The sequence below is a fragment of the Folsomia candida genome, unplaced genomic scaffold (assembly GCF_002217175.1).
Source record: "Folsomia candida strain VU population unplaced genomic scaffold, ASM221717v1 Fcan01_Sc005, whole genome shotgun sequence".
Classification (NCBI taxonomy): Eukaryota; Metazoa; Arthropoda; class Collembola; order Entomobryomorpha; family Isotomidae; genus Folsomia; species Folsomia candida.
In genome coordinates this window covers 2,363,846-2,388,494 of record NW_019091197.1, presented here as the reverse complement: position 1 = coordinate 2,388,494, position 24,649 = coordinate 2,363,846, and the positions used below count along the sequence as shown (strand labels likewise).

The following is a 24,649-nucleotide window of genomic DNA, read 5'->3' as shown; positions in this document are numbered from 1 at the left end:
CAAATGTGGTAATAATTTATTATCACATTGGCTGATTAATATTATTTATTTAAGGCATAACATTGATTTTTTAAATAGAGCATGGATAAATTATTCATTCATTATTCAGTAACTCCAAGAATAATGAGTCATTAATTTTTTTACAATTTTAGAATGAATGAACATGAATAAATATTTATTCATTTAATACTCATTAAGAATGAATGAAAGTTTATTTATTATTCATTTATGCTTAATCGGGTGAGAAATTTATTGGGGCAACGTGAGAAATCTATCAAATACATAAGACGAATTTGAGATAAAATTAATACATAATGAATAATTTTTTTTAAATTTCGAATAAATGAATTACCAATAAATAATTTTTTTTAATTAAATGAATTTTGAATGAAGAAATATTTTTTTGAACAGGTAGGATTTAAGGGTTAATGAAATTTTTAAAATTTTCAGTAGTGCCACGAACCCTGTCAACATACGTCTCTCCCACTACCGTTGTCTCTACCTCATTAACTCGCAACATAACACGTGCTACCCGATAACCTTTGCCCCTGTGAGATACGCCTTCAACGGAGGTGGCCTCGTTACCATGGGATACGTCATGACGCGACTGCTTGACAAAATCTCCATTCCAGAACAGATCATTATCGTGGGCATGTTTGTGGTCGTAATAACCTCGTCGTTCCTCTATTTGCACATTTCCGGCATGGTGTTACACAACAGTGCCGAACTTTGTGCTAAATTCAGCAACATAGTGGAACTTTCACTTTCTCCGAGAAATAGAAAGCTACGAGCGAAGGAAGTAAGGTCGATGCGACCTTTTGGCATTCGTGTGGGCCCAATTAAATCAATCGGTTATGCCGCACTTAATGCATTCTTTATCCAAATATCGAGCCTCTTTACGACCGCGTTAGTAACCTTCCCATCGAATGAAATATAAATCGCGTTAACGGTAGGTACACCTAAACACCCAAACAAACACAAAAATACACCCAAAGACGGGTAAATGGCAAAAGAAAGTATACTTTTTAATAGATGTGCTTTATAAGTGGTAATAACTAGTTTGTAAATACGTGGAATTTCAGTATCGTTTCGTGCATGAATCTTAGATTTTCTGAAGACGATTAGAAAGTTCGCATACATAACTACACAAAATTGCGAAGTAGCGAAATAAATAAACCGACAAGCTGCGTATATATGTAAGTGTAACTGACCTCGTAAAATCAACAGCCTTTATAACCGTTTCATCATATTGTTATCTTATCTTGCGTATAAATTTGAGACAGATCAAATATAACTATGGCTATGAGTCATAATACCTAGTCTGCTACGAATTCTTTTGACAAACATTTTTTAGTATATAAAAAGAACGGGTAATAATTTTTATTTAAAATTTTCCACATGGATGCATAATATATCTGCATATATTATAAAAATACTAAGTTTCAAAATTTCCTCTTCTGGAGTGCACAAACTTATAAAACCTGACGGCAAATTAGTCGCTCGGATTACGCACGATTTCCATTGCAGATTTATCGAGAGCTCTGCGTAAATTTAGCAAGGAAAATAGCAGAATTTGCACATGGCAAAAATCATACATACCCCTGGGAGTAAGAAAATGTCGAAGATCTCATCCCCTAGCTCTGAGATGACTTGGATTCGAACAAGTCGGCAGGAGAACGCGAGACGCTATTTTGTTCCAGAAAGGGTTACAGTGGAGGACAAGAGTTATACGGACAAAGCTGAAAAACCCACTGAAAACCCTTTGAAGTCCGACCTATTCAAAAATAGAACTTGGATTTCAAAACAGGTCACGGCTGCGTCATAAGGTGCAAAAGTTGTCAAAAATTGGCTATGAGCTCATTTCATCGATTTTATTTGGTCACAAGAATTTTATCGGCAATGGAAGATCTTAATCATCTGAATTACGACTTGTGGCTTAAAACTGAGACCAAGGCCTGGACTAAAACTTCCAGTGGTGCAGAAGTTCTCAAAAAAATTTTTCTCGACGCGTGTGACAAATTTCCACTGGAAACCGTGCGTAATCCGAGCGACTAATTTGCCGTCAGATTTTTTAAGTTTGTGTACTCCAGAAGAGGAAATTTTGAAACTTAGTATTTTTGTAATATATACAGGTATGTTATGCATCCCTGTGGAAAATTTTAAATAAAAATTATTACCCGTTCTTTTTATATACTAAAAAACGTTTGTCAAAAGAATTCGTGGCGGACTAGGTAGATAAGCTATGATGATTCAGGCATCAATTTTTCGAAGAAATAAGTAAACATTTCAGTGAATTTCCTGGATTTTCTTAAAGCGTAAATATGCAAATATTTGTTACATATACATACGATTTATGTATATACCAAATTCTGTGAAGGAAGATTTGCGTTGATTGGTTCTTAGGAGGACAACCCTTCACCGACAGAATCACCGATCTTAACGTCCTTTGGATATGTTGTAGTCCTAGGCGAGTCTAGCAAAAGTGAAGAAGGATTTCATTCAATGGCCGCATTTGCACCCGCCACACCCACTCAAAGGTGCGAAAAACACGAAAAATACCTTGTTTTCGTTCATTCAAAAAATCACCAAAAATCCAATTTTGATCGGATTTTCATAATTTAAGCATTTTTGTGATCCTAGATAGTTGCTTTATCATATCCAATAGCTAACTCAATTTTTTTAATTTTTTGAGTATTTTCGAAACTTTCCTGACCAGGGGTATGCCTTCGAAAAAATCAAAATTAAATACATGCATACATACATACATAGCTTCTCAGTGCTCATTTACAATATCGTCGTTGAAGCTGCCAAAAGGGCCTTCTCCATTTTATGTCAATTGACATAAAATGGAGAAGGCATATTGTTGCATATTCTACATAGATACATACATACGTATTTTCAATTATGTATCAGATTTTACTTACACATAGTGTAATTACATTACTGATAATTCTTGATTAGAATTGAACATTTCTTAATTGCAGAAACGTTTATTCTAAATTAATGCTTGTCATACAACCCACGCTTTTCCGACCTGAAATTGAATCGCAATAAATGAAATAATCCACTCAACATGTATTCCACCATTCCTAGCCTTTATGAATGAATTTCTTAATCAAGCCTTCTCATTAAAGTGTTACACAGAGGTGATAAATATTTAAATGTGTAGATATATGAATGTATACATACATATAAACTTTGTATTGGCAAATATTTACATAAGAATGTATTATAAGGTGAGGAGGCAGATAATCTGAATCACAATCTCTGTATCTTAATGAAATAAGGTGTGTCTTCAAGGGTTTACAAAATTACAAATCCTGTTCACTCGTGACTTTTTGCAGATAAGAATATTTAAATCCTTGGGAAACAATGAATGAATTTAATTTTACGGTATTGTTAACTGTAAATGGCGCCTAATTATTTGCATATATTTATCATTTATGTATTACATAGTATTGTTGATACTCAATTAATTAAGTATCAAGTTTGATTCAGAACCCTGGCTAAAAATTAATCAGGGTAACTACGCAGTAAATCCACTTATATCTAGTTATCACACGTACGTTTGTGACCTTTAGTCATCTCCTATCTTCCAGCTTGACTATGTCGCAAGCTGATTTTCTACCCTTGCTGAAATTTCGCGTAAAAATTTGTCAATTTCTGAGATGCGTTTCTCTCGAATGGGACGAAAAACAGGGAACATTCATAAAAACGAGATCCTCCCAGAAATTTCGACATTTCAAATTTCAATGCATCATTTCTGTTACGTACTGTACAGCAATGATTCTGAACTTAATTTTTGGACCACTACCACAGACGAGTAAATTCCAAGGGGCTGCCCTTTTTATGATTGCACTTATCGGTACAGCGACTCGATTGGTCTATGACAATTCGGGGGTTCAGATACTTAACACTTTTGCCTCATTTGAGAGAAAAGTTGTCCAAGGTAATTAATTAGATGAAGATGCTAAAGTACTTATGTTTGTATCAAATTCACATGTATAATTTATAGCTAAATCTACTTAGAAAGTTGTCCTGTTTTTCGTCACATCTTATTTTATTAAACATCTAACATGGGAACATATCGAGGTGTCAAACCAGTTATTGTTTGACATCTGCACCAAACTGTGCACAATACATGATTTATCAAGCACGTAAACTTAAGATTAAGATTTACACGACCGATCACCAATAGAATCGTCACAACTTGACGAAAAGTAATTACACAGACACAAAACTTCCTTCAAGTCGTGTATTGTGCACATTTCGGTACAGGTGTCAACCTTCAACTTGTGTGACAACTCGGCACGTTCCCTTATAAGTTGAACTAGTTACCCACCAGCACCAATTAATTACACTATAATTTATTCCAGAATATCCACAAGAGGGACGCTCACTTGCCGCCAAATTGATGATCATATTCATGCTATTGAGCGAGACGGCTTTATGCGTAGTCCCACTTTTACAACTGATCATGCTCACCTACGCGCCATGTACACTGCCATTCATCCTGTCCATGGATCCTAACTGTAAGGCCATGATAGCCTCGAAAAAGGGAGTCCATCTCCCCTTCCTGGGCATCCACTTGTTCGAAACTTGGTTATGGTTCAATATCATGAATTCGTCAGCTCTTTGGATAATTTACGTTTTCTTTTCTGGAATTATGAGTATTCTTACGTACTTCAGGGTTTTGCTGTCGTAAGTTTATAAATTAGTAAGAAACTCACGCGGTCCTTCATAACTTCGTAAAATCCGTAAATTTTGTAAAATAATTGTACAAACTTTTACAAAGTTAAAAGACGCCCTTGATCTGAGTAAACTTACACAATTTTAAGCTAATTTTGCACAACAGCTAATTTTCGTTGGAAAATTTTGCAAGTTTACAGGTTTTACAAAGTTACAAACTTCCTCATTGTTTTATCGATAGGAGAATACTTAGTCAAGTTTGAGATATTGAGTCCAGATTTAATCTGGACTAAAAATTAAAAATATAAAATTATGTAACATAATTTTATACTTTCAATTAAATCAAGTTTTTCCCTGATAAAATACATAAGATCTGAGATTACACAAGTTTCATGTAAATTATTTCAGACAAATCTCCATCGTCAAAACCCCATCGGATTTACATTCCTGCATCAAACTTTACAAGTCGATTCAAATCTTGGAGAAATACTTCAACGCTTTCCTCCTCCCACGCGTCATTCCCGTCCTAATCACAGGTGTTCCTATCCTTCAAATAATCTCCCTGTACGTCTGCCTCAATCACAATCAGGACATCGACATGCCAGGATTCTTGGTGTTTCCTCTGCTCCTCATGGAGGCCGCAGGAACAATCATTTTCGTCTTCACGCTGGCCTCCAAGATTAATAATTCTTCGGAAACGATGGTGAAATTTCTGAAGGATGGGATACGAAAGGGAAGTGGGAATAAGGCCCACTTGAAAAAGGAGATAAAATCGTTATCCTTGCTCAAAATCAAATTCGGATCGAACTTCATCGACCGTGGAACGCCTCTCGTTATTGAAACGTTTTGCATTAATCAAACCGTATCGCTAACCCTGATCAAGCACGGGAAGATGGGCGGATAACGATAATTCTGCTTCAATTTAACTCATTTGACGTATGGGTATGTATGTATCGTTCTGTGTTTATACATAAGACGTACTTAATTTGTGTATGTATATGCAATCCAGATTAGACCTCAATGCCTACTGAAAATTTTTATTATTAGCCGTGCACACATACTGTAAAACTATTTAATATTTCGGAAATATGTACATTTACATAATCGCCTGATGTAGGAATACATATGTACCGAAAGCTTGCACAAATAAATGTATGTCTCAAATGTCATGTTCTCTAAAGCCGATTTACACAATCAATATGAACCTACTTAATTACCTTGATGTGCCGAATTGAATAAATTTCAGCAAAATTGTACATATTTAAAGTACATGTATATACATACTTAGCTAATGTGACCAGAGAATATATATTTAGTTAGTCTAGTTTGTTCCAATATTGTGAGCTACATATGTTAAATTTTGTTATTAATTCTTATTGGTTATCCTGAATTTCTATTCGCTCCATTGCTTCCCAAATGTATGTATCGATATCAATACATAATTTTACCATTAAAGAACAAAATCCTTTATTCAGTGAAGTAATAAACCGATTCAGAAATAATGTTTTATTTTCCACGGTGGTGGGAAGTTCAAGTTGTGCCGACGAATTAGCGTCATTCCTTCGTTGATGAATGGGGATTGGAAAAAATCCCGCGAACTGTGATATCCGTATAGGCAAGAATGACGCCCTGGTCACGGCAGCAAAACGTGAGTCATTCTGCGATAAAGTCCCTAGTTTTTGAGGGACTTTTTTGATGAATTTCCACCAGGAATTTTGACCTGTGCTGCATTGTAATATTTATCGAATTTAGTATGCACATGCTTGAACGACGTCATGTTGAAAGGATAATTCCCATTTACAGACTGACGTAGCCAAACTCGAGTCACTCCCTCATTATCGAGAGACCATTAGCTGCAAACCCTTTTTTGTTGCTTGGATGAATGTTACCAATAGTATTTTAGCATATTGTGCAAATGAGTGAAAGATCAAGTACATAATTAGCTAACTACTTCCCAATATATGAATACATATCTACATAAATAATATGAAACTAATTAGCTAATTCCATCATGGACAGTCATGTCAAGAATGCGTTTCTTATGTCCCACACTTTTTCTTGAGTGTCCATTTTACATGCAGAAATAAATAATTACTTACAAACTTATGATTGATGACAGAAGCTTAAAGAACCAATCGTCAACTTTTTTAAAAATTATATCTTACATTCATACAAACATTGATTTTATGTTGACTGTGTACAAAATCATGCCAAGTAATGCGTAAACTACTCATGTACGATTACGAACGATCTACGGATTGAAACTGTACAATGATGACAACATATGTTAAGATTGCAGCAAAAATCTAAAAAAACGGTATTAATAGCGTCTTAATAACCATCACAAAAATATAACTTCAGTCAAAATGTCAAATATACATATTTTCTTACCGACAACAGTAATTTGAGATTGAGGTCAAAAATTGAAGTCTCGATGGTCAAGGGACAACTTTGTATGTAACCAATCGCCGTCTATAAATATATTTACAATCCATTTGAATATTGTAAAATCATTCAAAAAATGCTCATAAATTAAGCAAACCTTGCAGACCCCTCTTTTTTGATAGTTTGTGCTATCCTGAGCCCCAATTTTCTGCACTGATACAAATTGCATCGTATCATTTCCTCCAAACCCGAGATAGGCCAACTTTCTCCCAATCTCCCTACTTTTTCCTGCTACCTCAGAACACTCTTTCCCAAACCATACGAACCATATCAGCAGAAAAAGACAATTCACAACATTTATTAAAAATACGAATATTTCCCCCATTTTAGTAAATAATATCAAGAAGTATCCATAGAATAGGATGGACATGAAATTGTACAATACTTCCAGTACCATTTTGTAGTTGAAAATCCCATTAAATTCGTGCACCTGGTCGTCCACCAGTTTATACAATTTGATTAACTTTTCAACCCCGTTGTCCCGATTTTGTTCACCCTTCTTCTCCAACATATTCAAGATGACAGCCAAGCAATGATTGTACACCATGAGGAAAAATATCATCAGAGTGAACCCAAATACTTGCATGACTGCGAGCATCATTGAAAACCCATCTTGTAAAATGCCCATTATATAAGTGAAAATTTTTCCTTCGTACTGAAACGCAAACATGAGACCTCCGTACATTCCGATTAAGACAGCGGCGAAGTTAAGGATGACATGCACAAAGAACTTTTTCCGTAAGGATGATCCAAATTTTGTTGGTGATAGTATATTATTTTTGTCCAATGTGGTATCAAATTGTCTCAACATATCGAGGAAATTGGTCCAGAACGCTATGAATCTTTTGCGTTGAAGGATGACATCAACCCTGGCTAAAAATGGACACCCATTGCCAAGCAGTATCCACAAGAGGTTAATCGTCCGAAAAGTGTTGCGTCCCATGGACTCGAAAGCTACGGAATAATCGTCAAATCGCTCAGCATCAGCTTGATAGGAAATAATGGGGAAAAATGTGAGCGCGATTAGAAACAAGGTCCACCATACGGAAGGGGTCTTGAGGAGGGAGAAAGTGGCGGGAAGGTAAATTTCTGCTGATAAATTGGCGCAATTTTTCCTGGGGTGAATGGGAATTGGAAAAAATCCCGAGATCTGGGATATCCGTAGAGGCCAGAGTGACTCCCGGGTCACAGCAGCGAGCAGTGATTGGTTCTCTGAAGTTCCTGTTTTTGTGGGGGCATTTTCTGGTATTTTTCCACCAGGAATTTCTACCTCGTACGCGGTGTAGTATTTATCGAAGTTTATTTCTGACTCTTTCAGGGAAATCATGACGAATGAATGCTGACCTTCAGACTAACGACGATAAATTGAAGGCATTCCCAAATTATCGGACCCCATGAACATCAAAATCGTATTTTTTGCTTGGATGAATTCCGTCAATATTATTTTAGCACACCTATGTAATGTATGCATGTATTATTCAAATGAGTGAAGACATGGGAAAAGAATCAAGTAATTAGCTACGTACATACACACTAATGTACTTAGATAATAATTAGCTAATGTAATGAATTACTGAACAGTCAGTTCAAGAAAGTTGACATTCCTGAATAAATATAATGTGGGGAAAGTAGCCGTGCTACACATTGTCCATACATTTGTGAATAGATTAGTACTCCATACTCCATGAAGGAAAAGCAAATGCGGTTATATCATTAATTATTTGGGATTAGTTGACATTAGGTATTTCTTTTTTATTTATCCTTTCATTCGTGGCGAAGGCAATTGTCGTTTTATGAGGAATGGTTTAATTCGGGAGGAAGACGAAAGCTGTTTTGAATAATCGTGGTCATGATGCGGAAGGAAGACAATTGTCGTTTATGGAGGGTCATTAATTTTCATCATTTTCTCTCCGTGGGCTAGAATCTGTCGGAATTTTCAAAGATTTCTCCTATGCCACGCAAATGTTAAATTTGAACATTTTCTTACCGAAAATTTGGATACATAATATGTATGACATTTACATATTTTCCAATATAACGCAATATTAAATTTTTGATCGAGTTTTATTAAAATTCCTGAATTCTTCCTCCTGCACCATGAACACAACATACGTACTTATAGCTTTCTCAAATTAATGAATTTTCTTGTACATATTTAGTTAATCATGGTTAAACAAATTCCATATTTCTATTTATTATTTACTCAAGCAATGTATGCACATAGATAAATGCGACAGTTTCAATAGAAGTTTTAATACTTATCTCGAAATATTAGTGTTTCACGTTTACGCATTTTTTCAAGTAACTACCATTTTAATAAATAGATATTTACATATGATTGGTGACATGTCACGAGAAGATTGAAGACACTCATCTCTATTATAATGTATCGTGCACGCATACATACGGGTACATACATCTGATGTTTGCTCTTCGGTATTGTAATACTATTACATTCATATCGTTTAAATCCTTCAAATTACCCGTTCAATTAGCCAGCTGCTTCAGAAAACGATTCTAGCAGGACACCTTCCCCAATCGTGAGGCGAGCTCGGATCGTCCCTGTGATAAGGGCACGAAGGAAGGAAATTCCTGTCAAACGCTTGAACGTCATGACCCCCTCGACCCCAACGGCAATTGGTTTCACCGTCTTTCGAAACTTGTTAAAGAATTCTCTCTCCTCTTTGGACTCGAATTTCACGCTGTCCCACGATTTCAACGTCTTCACCGTGTACGAACGAAATGCTCCGGAGGCTTGCAGCATTAGGGACCAAATCGTCTGCACACAAATGGAAACAACGGGCAAACCGTACTGCAAAAAAAATATCCAAGTTATATAAGTTTTACAAGATATGTAACAATTTTTAAAAGTGGTTGTTCCCGAAGTGCAACGACACCATAGTAATGCGGTCCAAACAAAGCAAAAAACATGTTAATTGTGAATTATCACAGCAAAAATTTAAGGACGCAGTTAAAGTTTAACTGCGTCCTTAAATTTTTAGTAAGTTACTAATTTAATATGCAGTCGTAATGAACTTATTATTTCCCTTACCATTGTTACTCTATCCAGCGTATCCCAGTGTACTAACAGTGTAAAATTGCAGAATAAAACGAGATGCGAAAAAAGACCGTGCATAAAGACAAATGTTAATCCAACATTTTGCATCATTTGTGTATTGATTAAGTGTAGTTTCAAATATTCCCGCAATACATTAGCTGGCCGCCTTAAACGATCAGAGGCATAGTGGAGGGTGGAATTAATCTTCAATTCCTGCATTACAACTGCCAGCGGAACTATCGAAATAAATAAATTACGCGAAATGGACAAATATTTATTTAGTTTTTAAAACGAGATGTTGTTACTCTTCTTACTTATGTAAATCGTTCCAAACACGGCGAGAAGCATTAGAGCAAGATTCCCCACGAATGTCAGCCACGTCATAAAAATCATGTAGGCCCCAATGCAAAAAATATTCTCATTTAACCCGAACAATTTTGGCAGCACTTGTCGCGGATGGATTTCATGGCCTGGGGACAGCATTAAAATACTGGGGTAGATAAATGATGAAATGTGAAACCAGACCAGATTTCCAGCAATGCCAGAGCATCCATTATTCTAGAATATTTTCTCATTTTGCATCTTGCAGATTTGGGAACCCAATTTTCTGCAAGATAAATAGAATACATTTGAATTATGAAACATTTAAATAAGCACTATTCATAAAATATTAATCGTCTGAAAATATGTCACAGGTTTTCTGGCATATTGGTTTATATTATTTTCCAAAAGCCAAATAACCTTTAAGAAAATTTTACCAGAAATGGGGACTTTAAAAAAATATATTTGCTGATCTATGCATATCAAAAGTATTTTTTGAACTTTGGGAACGTTCATGAAATACGCAATGCAAAAATATGGGATTTTTTAGGAACGTTCCTTGTTTAAAAAAATAGTCATAAAACACTCAAATGCCTTATTTTTTTAGCGTATGAAATCTTGAAATCTACCAAAATTATTACCTATGAATTTCGGGCAGTAGTAAAACATCTTATTAACCACGCCAAACAAGTCAGGTTGGCGAACGAACAAATTGATCAAGTTCCAGGCGATCAGGAAAGTTAAGCAACTGACCAAGTAGGCAATTGGAAAGTGGGTGTTTCTTTCTAATCCTTCATACATCCAGAGTTTAACCGTCTTCAGCACGATGAGGATGACAAAAACGGAATATATCGAAATACAAATTCCAACCTTTTTTCGTAACTTTTTTGATGTGTGGATTAATTTAGTTTTTTCGTCATAATGGGCACTAAAGACCCCCACGAATGCCGTCGAGTTTGCCATAATGCGTAACAGTTTGTACATAAAGTCAGAATACATTTTTGAAGCTCTCGGATTACGGGAGACAAACAATGACGAAAACGACTATTCATTGCGGACAAAACACAACTTTTACTTGACTTTGATATATATGTCAGGTCATCCTAATTTTCCAGTGTCATGTTTCAATGGTGGATATCTTCAGTTGCAAAACTATGTAGATAACTATGTAGTTCCCTTATAATTTGTAAGTTATGTACATATGTAGATACATTATGGGAAGAGTTTTGACCCAAAATTATCTGTATTTAAAGCCAAATTCTGCGAAAGCTTGTTATGTGTTTAACTGGGGTAAATTATACATATTGACAGCAAACTAGACTAGCTAAAGATGACAATGTAGATATGTAAATATGTACATATGCTCTGTACTAAGTAAATAGGTTATTGTTATTACATACGTATTGCCTCTACGTATGTACATATTTCCAACCGTGAGTTTGATCCGAAGCTATCAATGTCCTAAACTTTTATTTGACCATAAATTAACGGTAGAAACTAGTTTAACAATACACACAATCGTATAATCATACCATTGGTATTGACCAGGACGATTAGAAATATTCTCCTGCTTAATCATATATTTATATGCAACAGTTTGATTGAAGTCGCAAATTGCTGAATGTATATATTTATATGTGTATGTATATAAATAGGAAGATGAATATCTTCTTTTACTATGCACTTACTATGCAATAGGTAATGTGTTTTCATTTGACTAATGTCTTCGAATTAACAGATACTTACAGGCTAAATTTTCACAATGGGTTGCCCTCACTTTTGAACTTGAAACTTACATAATTACGATATTTTTCAATTTTTATCTTACCTAGTTGTAGGGAAATGCTCGAGTTTTATTTTACATCATGCATATGTACATGCATAGATAGTAAAATTTAATTTGGGGTCGGAGGTCGTTTATGTTTGATTCGTAGTGAGCTGTACCCCATAGTTTCCCGAATTCACCCTAAATTCAATCTGGCAATCAATAACTATTTCACCATATCATAATAATGTATCGTATGAATGAAAAACTGAATTTATTCAGTGAAATAATTAAAAAAATCAAAAAGTAATACTCAAGGTGGAATTTATTTTGTATTAAAAAAGTCCTTTCTACTAAAATTTTGAAATGTAGTTATTCTTAGTTAATGCACAGAGGTGTCAATTTAAGAAAATTAAATTCATAGAATCTATTCAAGCTTGTTTCATCGCTCAACTCGAAATGTTAAACAAAGGACATCCCATATGCAAAGGGCAGCTCGGTCAGCCATTGATTTTAAGGGTACGGGAGGGAAAAAATTGGTCACAGATAACTCATCTTACATGTAATTTCATATAGGTTAAGGAACCTTATAACAGATTTCATCAAAAAATCTTGTTTACGGATGACACGAGCCGGAATCTAAGAATTTCTTGCAAAGGTGGATTTTCACTCAAACGAAAATTCGTCTGTAAGTTTACGTAGATTTTATGCTGACTATGTATACAAAATTCTGCCCAGTAATGCGCAAACTAAATACTCATGTATGTAAATATGATTATGATCGATCCACGGACTGAAACTGTACAATGATCACGAGATACGTTGAGATTGCTGCGAAAATCTAAAAAAAACATTCCCAACGTCTTAATATATTTACAGATTCAGCTAACATGTCAAATATATTTTCTTACCGACAACAGTAATTTGAGATTCACGTCAAAAATTGATGTCTCGATCGTTAACGGACAACTTTGTATGTACCCAATGGCAAACTATGTATACGCACAAACGATTAATAAAAATTCATTAAATAATTTAAATCACTCGAAAATCCCAATAAATAAGCATACCCTGTCGTCCCATCTTTTCCAATAATTTGTGTTATCTTGAGCTCCAATTTTCTGCACTGATACAAATTGCATCGTATCGTTTCCTCCAAACCCGAGATAGGCCAACTTTCTCCCAATCTCCCTACTTTTTCCTGCTACCTCAGAACACTCTTTCCCAAACCATACGAACCATATCAGCAGAAAAAGACAATTCACAACATTTATCAAAAGGAGAAACACATCCCCCATTTTAGAAAATAGCATCAAGAAATATCCGTAGAACAAGATGGACATGAAATTGTACAATACTTCCAGCACCATTTTGTAGTTGAAAATCCCATTAAATTCATGAACCTGGTCATCCACCAGTTTGTACAATTTGATCACATTTTCAATCACGTTGTCCCGATTTTGTTCACCCTTTTTCTCCAAATTGTTCAGGATAACAGCCAAGCAATGATTGTACACCATAAGGAAAAATATCATCAACGTAAAGCCAAATACTTGCAAGGCTGCAAGCAACATTCCAAACCCGTCTTGTAAAATTCCCATTATGTAAATGTCAATTCTTCCATCGTACTGAAACGCAAACATAAGACCTCCATACATTCCGATAGAGACAGCGGCAAAGTTAAGGAGGACATGCGCAATGAGCTTTTTCTTTAATGACGACCCGAATTTTGTTGGTGAAAGGGTGTTAATTCCTCCCAATTTAACATCAAATTGTCTCAACATTTCTTGAAAATTGGTCCAGAATCTTAAGAATCTTCTGCGCTGAAGGATGACATCAACCCTGGCTAAAAATGGGCACCCATTGCCTAGCACTGTCCACAAGATGGTAATCGTCCTAAAGGTGTTGCGACCCAGGAGCTCGAAAGCTACAGAATAATCGGCAAATCGCTCAGCTTCAGCTTGAAAGGAGAAAATTGGGAAAAATGTGAGCCCGATTAGAACCAAGGTCCACCACGCTGAAGGTGTCGTGAGGAGGGAAAAATTAGCGGGAAGTTCAAGTGCTGCTGACGAGTTGGCGCCATTTCTTCGGGGGTGAATGGGAATTGGAAAAAATCCCGCGATCTGCGATATCCGCAGGGGCAAGATTGACCCCTTGGTCACAGCGGTGAGCAATGATTGATTTTGCGGCGAAGCTCTTGTTATTGCAGGGACATTTTTTGATGAATTCCCAGGAATTTCAACCTCGTACGCAATGTAATGTTTATCCAAATTTGTATGTAGCAGTTTGAAGAACGTCATGTCGACTCGATAATGTCCATCGTTGCACTAACGTGAGAAATTGAAGTAGTTCCCTAATTATCGAGAGACCATTAGCATAAAAATCTTATTTAATGCATGGGTGAATCCTGTCAATAGTATTTTAGCATATTGTGCAGATCAGTAAAGAAACGAATAATTAGCTAAGTATGTACATAGTTAAGTTCACACCTACTTATATGGATAATAATAATAATAATTAGCTAATTCCATCAATTACTGAACAGCTATTTCAATAAAGGTCGACTTTACTGAAAAAATCTAATTTGTGGAAGAAGCCGTGGTAATAATGCATTCTCTATAAATTTTTGAAGATGTATGTATGCAGCTTATTAATCAGTCAGGGAAAAACAAATTTTGATTATTTTATTAATTATTTTGTATTAGTTGCCATCAGGTAACATTTCTTTGTGATTAAACAAATTATTTTTTATTATTAACTTAAAATGGTGCACGTATTTAGATTGGGAAATGCGACATTTGCATATGTACTCTGCATCCACGCAGGATTGAACTTTTACAAAATAGTACATGCATGCATACATAGTCCGACCATAAGTTCCCGTGAATGCATTTCCGGTGATAAAGCCCAAAGTATTAGAGCTATCTGATAGAAATTTTTGTGGATGAACAAGGTATTAATCTTGTTTAGAAATCATAACTTCGTTTTCACAATTTCCTCCACGGGCTTGTACACAAGACATATGTCGTGGCAAAAACTGCTAGATCGCGGCACGCACGGATTTCCTGGGAAAAGCGCCAGATCTTCAGTAAGTGCGACCTCAGCCCTTCCACACTTGGGTGAAATTTAGAGCATACTTGTACCTATAATTTTGACCACCAGTCATAATTTAGGGGATTAAGGTCTGCAGATACTGAGCACCGTTCTACGGATGAAAAAAAGTCATGAAAATTCGTCTGAAGCCAGTTTTGGACAATTTTGCACCTTGCGCAGGAACAGAGTCTTGTTGAAAGGTCCAATGGCGATTTTCGGAGGGTCCAGGGTTCAGGTTATTAACGTTTGGCTTTAGGACACTCTGAAAATAATTCTTGGCTTCAACTTGTACCCTTTGCGGTAAAAAACAGAGATTTCATTTCTCCAGCCAACTTGCTCCCATGCACACCACGGTGATGACTTCGTATTGACTTCCGCATACTTAAACGGATGTCAGACTTCTGTACAACAAATATCTGGCCTTTTTTTCTATTAAATTTTTTGCCAACGGTGAAAAGTCTGAAATACTTTTGGCACGAAAATTGGCGCGTACCACGATCAACCTGTGGCCGTCACGAGTTATGTCTTGTCTAATTGCCCGTGGACGAAATCTTGACAAAGAAGTTATGATTTCTAAACAATATTAATACCTTGTTAATCCATAAAAATTTCGAACAGATAGCTCTAATACTTTGGGATTTATTACCGGAAATGCATTCACGAGAACTTATGACCCCACTATGTACATCTTATGTTATGTTGGAATTTAAATATTATAACACATCCATATTACTTCAAATTTCTGTTCTTCAAAATGCTTGTGCTTCAAATTACCCGCTCAATTAGGCAGCTGCTTCAGAAAACGATTCTAGCAGGACATCTTCCCCAATCGTGAGGCGAGCTCGGATCGTCCCTGTAATAAGGGCACGAAGGAAGGAAATTCCCGTTAATCGCTTGAACGTCATGACCCCCTCGACCCCAACGGCAATTGGTTTCACCGTCTTTCGAAACTTGTTAAAGAATTCTCTCTCCTCTTTGGACTCGAATTTCACGCTGTCTCAGGATTTCAACGTCTTCACCGCGTACGATCGAAATGCTCCGGAGGCTTGCAGCATCAGAGACCAAATCGTCTGCACGCAAATGGAAACAACTGGCAAATAGAACTGCATAATTTGCAAAAAATATAGAAATTAATTTTTGCATGTTTATTTCAATTCACTAAATATTTCCAGGGTTCGTAAAAGCCTAGGGTTTCGGCCATAGCATAATTCAACCTGCCCTAAAATCTAAAAAAAACTAAAAAAAACCCTTCCAAAAACCCGAAGTTTTCCGAACCCGGCATATATCTACGTATTTATGTATTACATTATATCACTTACAATTGTCGCTCTATCCAACGTATCCCAGTGTACCAAAAGGGTAAAGTTGCAGAATAAAACGAGATACGAAAAGAGGCCGTGCATAAAGACAAATGTCATTCCAACATTTTGCATCATTTGTGTATTGATCAAGTGCAATTTCAAATATTCTCGCAATACATTAGCTGGCCGCCTCAAGCGATCAGAGGCATAGTGGAGGGTGGAATTAATCTTCAATTCCTGCATTACAACTGCCAGCGGGACTATAGAAAATTGAAATTAGCCACGTGAAATTGACAAATATTCAGTTTTTATAACTAGTTATTAATGGTAGTAATCTTCTTACTTATGTAAATCGTTCCAAACACGGCGAGCAGCGCTGTATTAATGAAAAACTAAATTCTTTATTTAGAGAACTCTTTACTTATTATTTTGTTTTAATTGTTCACACCACGAAATTATTCTAATAAATAAACTATCCATGCAGGATTATGAATGATCCACGGATTGAAACTGTACAATGACCACAAGATATGTTGATATTGCTGCGAAAATCTAAAACAACAGAATTCGCAGCGTCTTAATATCCAGATTCAACCAAGATATCAAACATACAAATGCAAATTTTCTTACCGACAGCAGAAGTTTGAGATTCATGTCAAAAATTGATGTCTCGATGGTTAACGGACAGCTTTGTATGTACCCAATGGCCGTCTATGTATCAATGGGTTTGTAAAATTACTAAATGTTTGTTAAGTCACTTACAAATGATAATAAAATATGGGAAATTCAGCAAACCTTGTAGCCCCATCTTTTCCGAGAATTTCTGCTACCTTGAGCTTCAACACTTTTCACTGAAACAAATTGCGTTTTATCGTTTCCCCCATATCCGAGAAACGCCAACTTTCTTGCAATCTCTCTACTTTTTCCTGCCACTTCGGAACACTCCTTTCCAAACCATACGAACCATGCCATTAGAAAAAGACAATTCACAGCATTTATCAAAAGGGACAATGTTTCCCCCAGTGCAGAAAATAGCATCACGAAATATCCGTAGAATAAGACGGACATGAAATTGTACATGACTCCCAGCACCATTGTGTAGTTACAAAGCCCATTAAATTCATGAACCTGGTCGTCCACTAGTTTGTACAATTTGATCAAATTTTCTGCCATCTCGTCCCGATTTTGTCCTCCCTTGTCCAACTCGTTTAAAATAGTTGCCAAACAGTGATTGTACACCAGGAGGAAAAATATCATCAAAGTGAAGCCGAATACTTGCATGACTCCGAGCACCTTTAAAAACCCGTCTTGTAAAATGCCCATTATGTAAATGTCAATTCTTCCTTCGTACTGAAACGAAAACGCGAGACCTCCGTACATTCCGACCGAGACCGCGGCAAAGTTAAGGATGACATGCACTAGGAACTTTTTCGTTAAGGATGACCCAAATTTTTTTGGTGAAAGGACGTTATTTCCGGTCAATACGACATCAAATTGTCCCAACATTTCCAGAAAATTGGTCCAGAATCTTAAGAATCTTCTGCGTTGAAGAATGACATCAACTCTTGCCAAGCAAGGACACCCATTTCCTAACAGTGTCCACAAGACGCTAATCGTCCGAAACGTGTTGCGACCCAGGGACTCGAAAGCTACGGAATAATCGGCAAATCGCTCAGCTTCTGCTTGAAAGGAGATAATGGGAAAAAATGATATCGCGATTAGAACAAATGTCCACCATGCAGAAGGTGTCGCAACGAGAGAGAAAGTGGCGGGAAGTTCAAGTGACGCCGACGTATTGTCGCCATTTCTCCGAGGGCGAATAGGAATTGGAAAAAATCCCGCAATCTGTGATATCCGTAGAGGCATAAGTGACTCCTTGGTCACTGCAGCGAGCAATGATTGATTTTGAATCGAAGTTCCGGATTGTTCGCGGATTTTTTCTGATGAATCCTTACCAGGAATTTCAATCTGGTACGAAGTGTAATAATTATCGAAATTAATATGCAATTGATTGAAGGACGTCATGTTGATTCGATACTGACCATCGTCAGACTATCGAATCGAGGGCCATTAACATAAAAATCATATTTATTTTACTGCTTGAGTGAGTGTGTCAATTATATTTTCGCATGTCGATGTGTACCTTAACGTAACTATTGTGTAAATACAAAAGTAAAAATCAAGTAAAAAGCTACCTAAGTGTATAACTAGATATTTAGATAAATATGCAATCACTTAAATAAGAATAATTGGTCAATGCCATCAATGACTGACCATGGTCAGTCATTTCAAGTAAGCTTACGTATGTACACTCCTATTTAGAATAAACAGGACAATCGTGATCGGCCTCGCTGATTACTTATCTATCTGGCATAAGTTGATATTAAGTAACAGTTTCTTATTAAAAAACTTACACGTGGATATTGTTGAAGGGGTTTGTTTGTTCACTTCAAATTTCATATGGACATTCTTAATTTTTAATTTTACAATATCGTAATAATGCTATCGTATCAATCATCAATAAAAAATAAATTCTTTATTCAGTGAAATCATTAAAAGTCCAAAAATTCATACTTAATTTTCCTCAAACTACGAAAGTATTCCAATTAATAAACTACTCAAGTTGGATTATGAATGATCTACTGATTGGAACTGTACAATGATCACGAGATATGTTGAGATTGCTGCGAAAATCTATATAGAAACCATTAACAACATCTTAAAATTTTGCACGAGAAGGATTCAGTAAAGAAGTCGAATATATGTATGTAAATATATTCTTACCGACAACAGTAATTTGAGATTGACGTCAAAAATTGAAGTCTCGATTGTTAATGGACAACTTTGTATGTACCCAATTGCCGTCTATAAATTTGTTTAAAAATTACTAAATACATATTTTTCAATCACTCAAAAAAACATTAATACATAAACAAATTAAAGAAACCTTGTAGTCCCATCTTTTCCGATCGTTTGTCTTATCTTGAACTCCAACATTTTGCACTGCAACAAATTCCATCGCCCCGTTTCCTACACACCCGAGATACGCCAACTTCCTCCCAATCTCCCTACTTTTTAGCGCTAGTTCAGAACACTCCTTGCCAAACCATGCGAACCACGTCAACAGAAGAATACAATTCACAACATTTATCAAAAAGAGCAATCCTTCCCCCAAGTTAGAAAACAATATCAAAAAATATCCATAGAATAAGATGGACATGAAATTGTACAATACTTCCAAAACTATTTTGTAGTTGAAAATCGCGTTAAATTCATGAACCTGGTCATCCACCAGTTTGTACAATTTGATCACATGTTCAACCCCGTTGTCCCGATTTTGTTCACCCTTTTCCTCCAAAATGTTCAGGATAACTGCCAAACAATGATTGTACACCATGAGGAAAAATAGCATCAGCGTGAACCCAAATACTTGCATGGCTGCCAGCGTCATTAAGAACCCATCTTGTAAAATGCCCATTACATAAATTCCCATTACTTTCCCTTCGTACTGAAACGCAAACGAGAGACCTCCATACAGTCCAATTGAGAAAGCGGTGAAGTTAAGGAAGGCATGCCCAAAGAACTTTCTCCTTAATGATGACCCGAATTTTATTGATAAAAGTATTTGGTTTCCACTCAATATAACATCAAATTGTCTCAACATTTCGAGGAAATTTGTCCAGAAGGATATAAATCGTTTACGTTGAAGGATGACATCAACTCTTGCTAAAAAGGGACACCCATTGCCAAATAGTGACCACAAGACGTTAATCGCTCGAAACGTGTTGCGTCCCAGGGATTTGAAAGCTGCGGAATAATCGTCAAATCGCTCAGCATCAGCTTGAAAGGAGGCGATTGGGAAGAAGGCCATCGCAATAAGAACCAAGGTCCACCATGAGGAAGGGGTCTTGTGGAGAGAGAATGTGGCGGGAAGTTCAAGTTCTGCTGACAAATTGGCGCCATTTTTCCGGGGGTGAATTGGAATTGGAAAAAATCCTGCGATCTGCGATATCCGTAGGGGCCAAATTGATGCCCTGGTTACAGCAGCGAGCAGTGATTCATTCGGCAATGGACTTCCTGTTTTGTTCGGGGACTTTTCTGATGAAGGAATTTCAACCGGATGTCCAGTTTCAAAATTAGTATACGATTGATTGGTGGACGACATGTTGAACATGAATGGTTAATGACCATTTTCAGACTGACGATGAAAACTCCGAGTCATTCCCTAATTATCGAGAGACCATTAACATCAAAATGATATTTATTTTACTTATTGGATGAATTTTTTCAATGATAGTTTAGCCTATTGTGTAGATGATGAAAGAAGTATCGAGTAATTAGCTAAGTAGATAATTGCGTAGATAAATACATATGCAATTACTTTAGTAGTGATAATTAGCTAATCCCATGCCATCAACTACTGGACGACAATTTCAAGAAAGATTACATTCTTAAAAAAAACACGTGCTAATCGTGATTGGCCTGATTAATTATCTGGGTGGTATTAAATAACTAATATTAATTAACATTTCTTTTCGATTAAAAAATTGTTTTTTTCGTTTATAAAAACTTTGAGGTGTAACTCCTGGTGTATATGCACATGCAGTGCGGATATAATGTAAGGTGTTCATTTGAGAAAATTTTGGCTTGGATTTAATTTTAATTTTTTTCAGTTATTATTATTATATTCAGTTGAATTTTGCACCACCCCGTAAAAAATATTATGCGTTCCTACAAATTCAGTCTTTCTAAATCCTCAAATCCCGTTTTTATCAATATTTCTTTGATGTCGCATCCTGCAAAGTGAAACATAAAAAACTCAACGGGATTCTCGCCATACATACTTTCATCTTTTTTACCATTCACATGACACGTTATCTCGGTAGAAATGATCTGAAATCTGAGATACTGCTTCTTCATTGGTGCCACCAAAGTCAATGGTCAACTCGGAAGGATCTATCTCCTTAAATAGCGGTGTTTTCCATTCATGCTCGTCCCGCCCATATAAAACGAGAAGGTTTCTCTCATCCTCCGGAAGGGCGGATCGTATCAAAGTCCAAGCTGCTAAAAAAGCTGATGGAACTATGTAAAAAGGATACAATTAATTGGACTCATATTCAGTATATAGCCATTCTTTAAGGGGGAATAACTCTGTCATAGATTTTTAATCTCACTCTACCCCTGTTCAATTAATATCTTTAAATGCAAATTTTTAAAACGACATCAATTTCATGAGTTATGAGATCAATCCAACTTTTCATATTTTAGTCAAAAATTAATTTTTGGTACTGCAAGCCTATTGATTTGGGAACGATTAACGAATTCATTTTTGAGGAAATTTATTGTGAAAAATGGCGAATGAATGAGCAATTTTATTCAATAGTTTTGTATTACCAAAAATTTACTTCGCATTAAAGTAGAAAAGTTGCGTGTATTTCACAACTCGTGAAATTGATGTCATTTTAGTAGTTGTCATTAAAGAATTTAACAAGGATAGAGTGAGATTAAAATTTATGCCAAATCAAATCGTCATCTTTTGTAACTTTAATTATGAAATGAACTCTTTATATCGATGCGGAGTCTAACTTGTTTATTTAATTTTCTCAAATTACCGTTAATCATAATAACTCGGTGTGCACTACCCGGGTAGTGATCTCGGTATGATTGAGCTGCGTAGGCGTACATTATCACACCTGGATATATGGATCAAACTCTATATACTATGCTTATCTGAAAAAATATGTTATCTTGTATTGTGGAATTTTTCCGGATAAACGTGACCACATTTATAAATATATCTTTGGATATGGGCTTTCCACCCTTAATAAACGTCTCGCAAAAGGGTCGAAATAGGTAAATAGAAATCCAAATGAGGTGACTACCTGGAAAATTCCCACCGTAATTATAAAATTCGTACATAGCGGACACCCATGCTGAACAAAGCTGTAGTGTCTCATATCTATAACAGCGACAAATTGTGTCATATTTTCCCCTCTTTCTTGCGCTTTTCGAACTATGACGACGGATTCTTCTAATATTCGGTCCACATACCGGAGGCCACGTTCGTACAATCCCGCCAAAATGGCACCTCGCACGTCCCACTCACCCGCTTGCCCGCTAACAACTTGAGCAAATTTGAATAAAATTTTAAGTACTCTCACTCACAGCGAAAGAGTTTATTCTTCACATAGCCCCACAGCATTGAGGGATAGGGTGCATATTCTTATCCCGCAATGCTGTGGGGATATCGCTGTGAGTGAGAGTAATTCAAATTAAAAAAATAATCCTAAGAGTTCCAAGTTAAAAAAACGAGATAAAAAAACGAGACATGTGAACGATTTGTGACAGAGTTAAGGTCAAAACGACCCGAAAATCTCTCACACGTCGTAGGGGTGGTTCATAAATTATGTAACATAGAAATTGCGATTTTCTAGCCCCCACGCCGAAAGACCCTCCCATCCCATTTTCGCGTTACATATAATTTATTAACGACTCCTTATGCATTTAACTAAATAATTACCTGGTCGTCCTATTTTGTCACAACCTTGCATGAGAATAGGATAATTTAGCTCTAAATCACTCCATTCTTCGTTAAGTATGGTGTCCATTTTATTTTCCTCCCTCCACCGCAAATTCTAAGAAATAAAGATGTAAATACATATTTAACTATACACACTGTTATAAATCTGGTATATTCAAGCAGGTATGTATAGATTTCTCAGTATTAAAGTTGCTACGGCATGGTAAGTATTCAAATTATACCGGCCCTTGAGAATTTGTTGCCAATCTTGTAAAACTTTAATACCTAGCAATCAATGCTACATGATATGTATTACTGGTCACTATCTACCACTTTGTGAGGGTCATATATGAATACAGTTTTGTATCATTTTAATACTGGATTTCTTAGCGTGTATCAAAACCATTAAAATTTACCCGCATGAACATTGTTTCAGAAGCCTCAATGTCAAAACGTTTTGCTAAATTAATTCCAAAAGTGTTACAGTTGTAATTTTTAATGAGCATAATTTTTCATAAGCTTATGAATATCTTAAAAATATGTACCTCTAAGCCAACGGACCAGGTAAATGTCCCTTTTCATGTAATCATGCGGTAGGCGAGAGAGTACAATTTCACGAAACTATAGGTAAATCATTCCACTAAATTACTCGATAAAACTCCAAATTTGATCAATTTTGCATAAAAAATTAAGTTTCACACCTTATCCAAAATTTCCTTTTGCTTCTGGCTAATGATTAGATCATCCGCATATTTTACGGTACCGGAGAAAATACCCGGTATCAGGATGCACGCTAAAATCACACAGCAACAAGTTAAATGGTCGATACCCATGGTACGTAACATGGGTATAAAATATTTCTATTGAAGAAAATTTAAAGCTTAAAGTTGCCGGAGCGTTACCAAAAAGCAGACTGAATTGGATAATAAGCCGGTACCTCGTGTATAGGAAATTCCAGGTCATCAGAGGATGTACCCAAAGATACAGCTATATAGGTACATATTTAGCTATGACAATATGCAAATCTGGGTAAAAAGTAATCAAGCTGTGTTATTTGGAATGCTATAAAATGAGTAATTACTACCCTGTGGGATAATTTTATAAAATGAGTAATTACTACCCTGTGGGATAATTTGAGTTCAAATGTTTATTACCTCGACTAGTCAACTTTTTAAATTTTATATGTACAGTCATACATACGTATAGATAGATAATAAGTATTTTCAACTTCTGGACAAGTCTTTGGATTAGGCTGCCTTGAACGAGTACCCAGAAATTCCCATGCGTTTGAAAGTTGTTTTTAACATTTTAAATACTAAAGATAAGGTAGAATGTATAATGCAACTTGGATTTACGTTAAAATGCACTAAGGAAGGGAATACCAATATGCTTAAACTCTGTTGCACTTTGATGGGACCACGTTCAAATTGAATCTCAATGCTACATATGTAAGAAAA

The 24,649-nt window shown here is 36.0% G+C and overlaps 4 protein-coding genes across 4 annotated transcripts; 1 reads left to right on the top strand and 3 right to left on the bottom strand.

The window, feature by feature from the left end:
* The first annotated feature begins 4,385 nt into the window (after positions 1-4,385).
* Positions 4,386-6,468, top strand: LOC118435717. Its single transcript, XM_035852112.1, has 2 exons — positions 4,386-4,701; positions 5,098-6,468. The coding sequence occupies exons 1-2, from the start codon at positions 4,415-4,417 to the stop codon at positions 5,591-5,593; spliced, it is 783 nt and encodes a 260-aa protein (XP_035708005.1). The 5' UTR covers positions 4,386-4,414; the 3' UTR covers positions 5,594-6,468.
* A 461-nt stretch (positions 6,469-6,929) lies between these two features.
* LOC118435605 lies at positions 6,930-8,461 on the bottom strand. The gene is made up of 3 exons (XM_035851900.1): positions 7,232-8,461; positions 7,081-7,161; positions 6,930-6,995 (listed from the first exon to the last, which is right to left on the bottom strand). Exons 1-3 carry the CDS (start codon positions 8,459-8,461, stop codon positions 6,930-6,932), a joined length of 1,377 nt encoding a protein of 458 aa, XP_035707793.1.
* Positions 8,462-19,182: 10,721 nt separating this feature from the next.
* On the bottom strand, positions 19,183-20,883 carry LOC110850220. Its single transcript, XM_022097687.2, has 3 exons — positions 19,620-20,883; positions 19,457-19,537; positions 19,183-19,366 (listed from the first exon to the last, which is right to left on the bottom strand). The coding sequence occupies exons 1-3, from the start codon at positions 20,844-20,846 to the stop codon at positions 19,301-19,303; spliced, it is 1,374 nt and encodes a 457-aa protein (XP_021953379.2). The 5' UTR covers positions 20,847-20,883; the 3' UTR covers positions 19,183-19,300.
* A 415-nt stretch (positions 20,884-21,298) lies between these two features.
* On the bottom strand, positions 21,299-24,119 carry LOC110849651 (SEC14-like protein 2). The gene is made up of 8 exons (XM_035851956.1): positions 23,894-24,119; positions 23,738-23,813; positions 23,609-23,652; positions 23,193-23,307; positions 22,590-22,796; positions 22,285-22,365; positions 21,532-21,754; positions 21,299-21,468 (listed from the first exon to the last, which is right to left on the bottom strand). The coding sequence occupies exons 1-8, from the start codon at positions 24,035-24,037 to the stop codon at positions 21,429-21,431; spliced, it is 930 nt and encodes a 309-aa protein (XP_035707849.1). The 5' UTR covers positions 24,038-24,119; the 3' UTR covers positions 21,299-21,428.
* Between the last annotated feature and the right edge of the window lie 530 nt (positions 24,120-24,649).

What these genes read in the sequence shown, in the direction of transcription:
- LOC110849651 (XM_035851956.1), bottom strand. Translation starts at nt 24,037, where the DNA reads ATGTTACGTACCATGGGTATCGACCATTTAACTTGTTGCTGTGTGATT. An exon ending in CCTGGTCCGTTGGCTTAGAG is followed by an intron (nt 23,653 to 23,737) that starts GTACATATTTTT and finishes GAATTAATTTAG; the next exon opens with CAAAACGTTTTGACATTGAG. An exon ending in CTGAAACAATGTTCATGCGG is followed by an intron (nt 23,308 to 23,608) that starts GTAAATTTTAAT and finishes TTTATTTCTTAG; the next exon opens with AATTTGCGGTGGAGGGAGGA.
- LOC118435605 (XM_035851900.1), bottom strand. Translation starts at nt 8,461, where the DNA reads ATGATTTCCCTGAAAGAGTCAGAAATAAACTTCGATAAATACTACACC. An exon ending in AAAAAAGAGGGGTCTGCAAG is followed by an intron (nt 7,162 to 7,231) that starts GTTTGCTTAATT and finishes ATATATTTATAG; the next exon opens with ACGGCGATTGGTTACATACA. An exon ending in ATCTCAAATTACTGTTGTCG is followed by an intron (nt 6,996 to 7,080) that starts GTAAGAAAATAT and finishes CCGTTTTTTTAG; the next exon opens with ATTTTTGCTGCAATCTTAAC.
- LOC110850220 (XM_022097687.2), bottom strand. Translation starts at nt 20,846, where the DNA reads ATGTTCAACATGTCGTCCACCAATCAATCGTATACTAATTTTGAAACT. An exon ending in GGAAAAGATGGGACTACAAG is followed by an intron (nt 19,538 to 19,619) that starts GTTTCTTTAATT and finishes ACAAATTTATAG; the next exon opens with ACGGCAATTGGGTACATACA. An exon ending in ATCTCAAATTACTGTTGTCG is followed by an intron (nt 19,367 to 19,456) that starts GTAAGAATATAT and finishes GTTTCTATATAG; the next exon opens with ATTTTCGCAGCAATCTCAAC.
- LOC118435717 (XM_035852112.1), top strand. Translation starts at nt 4,415, where the DNA reads ATGATCATATTCATGCTATTGAGCGAGACGGCTTTATGCGTAGTCCCA. An exon ending in TACTTCAGGGTTTTGCTGTC is followed by an intron (nt 4,702 to 5,097) that starts GTAAGTTTATAA and finishes AAATTATTTCAG; the next exon opens with ACAAATCTCCATCGTCAAAA.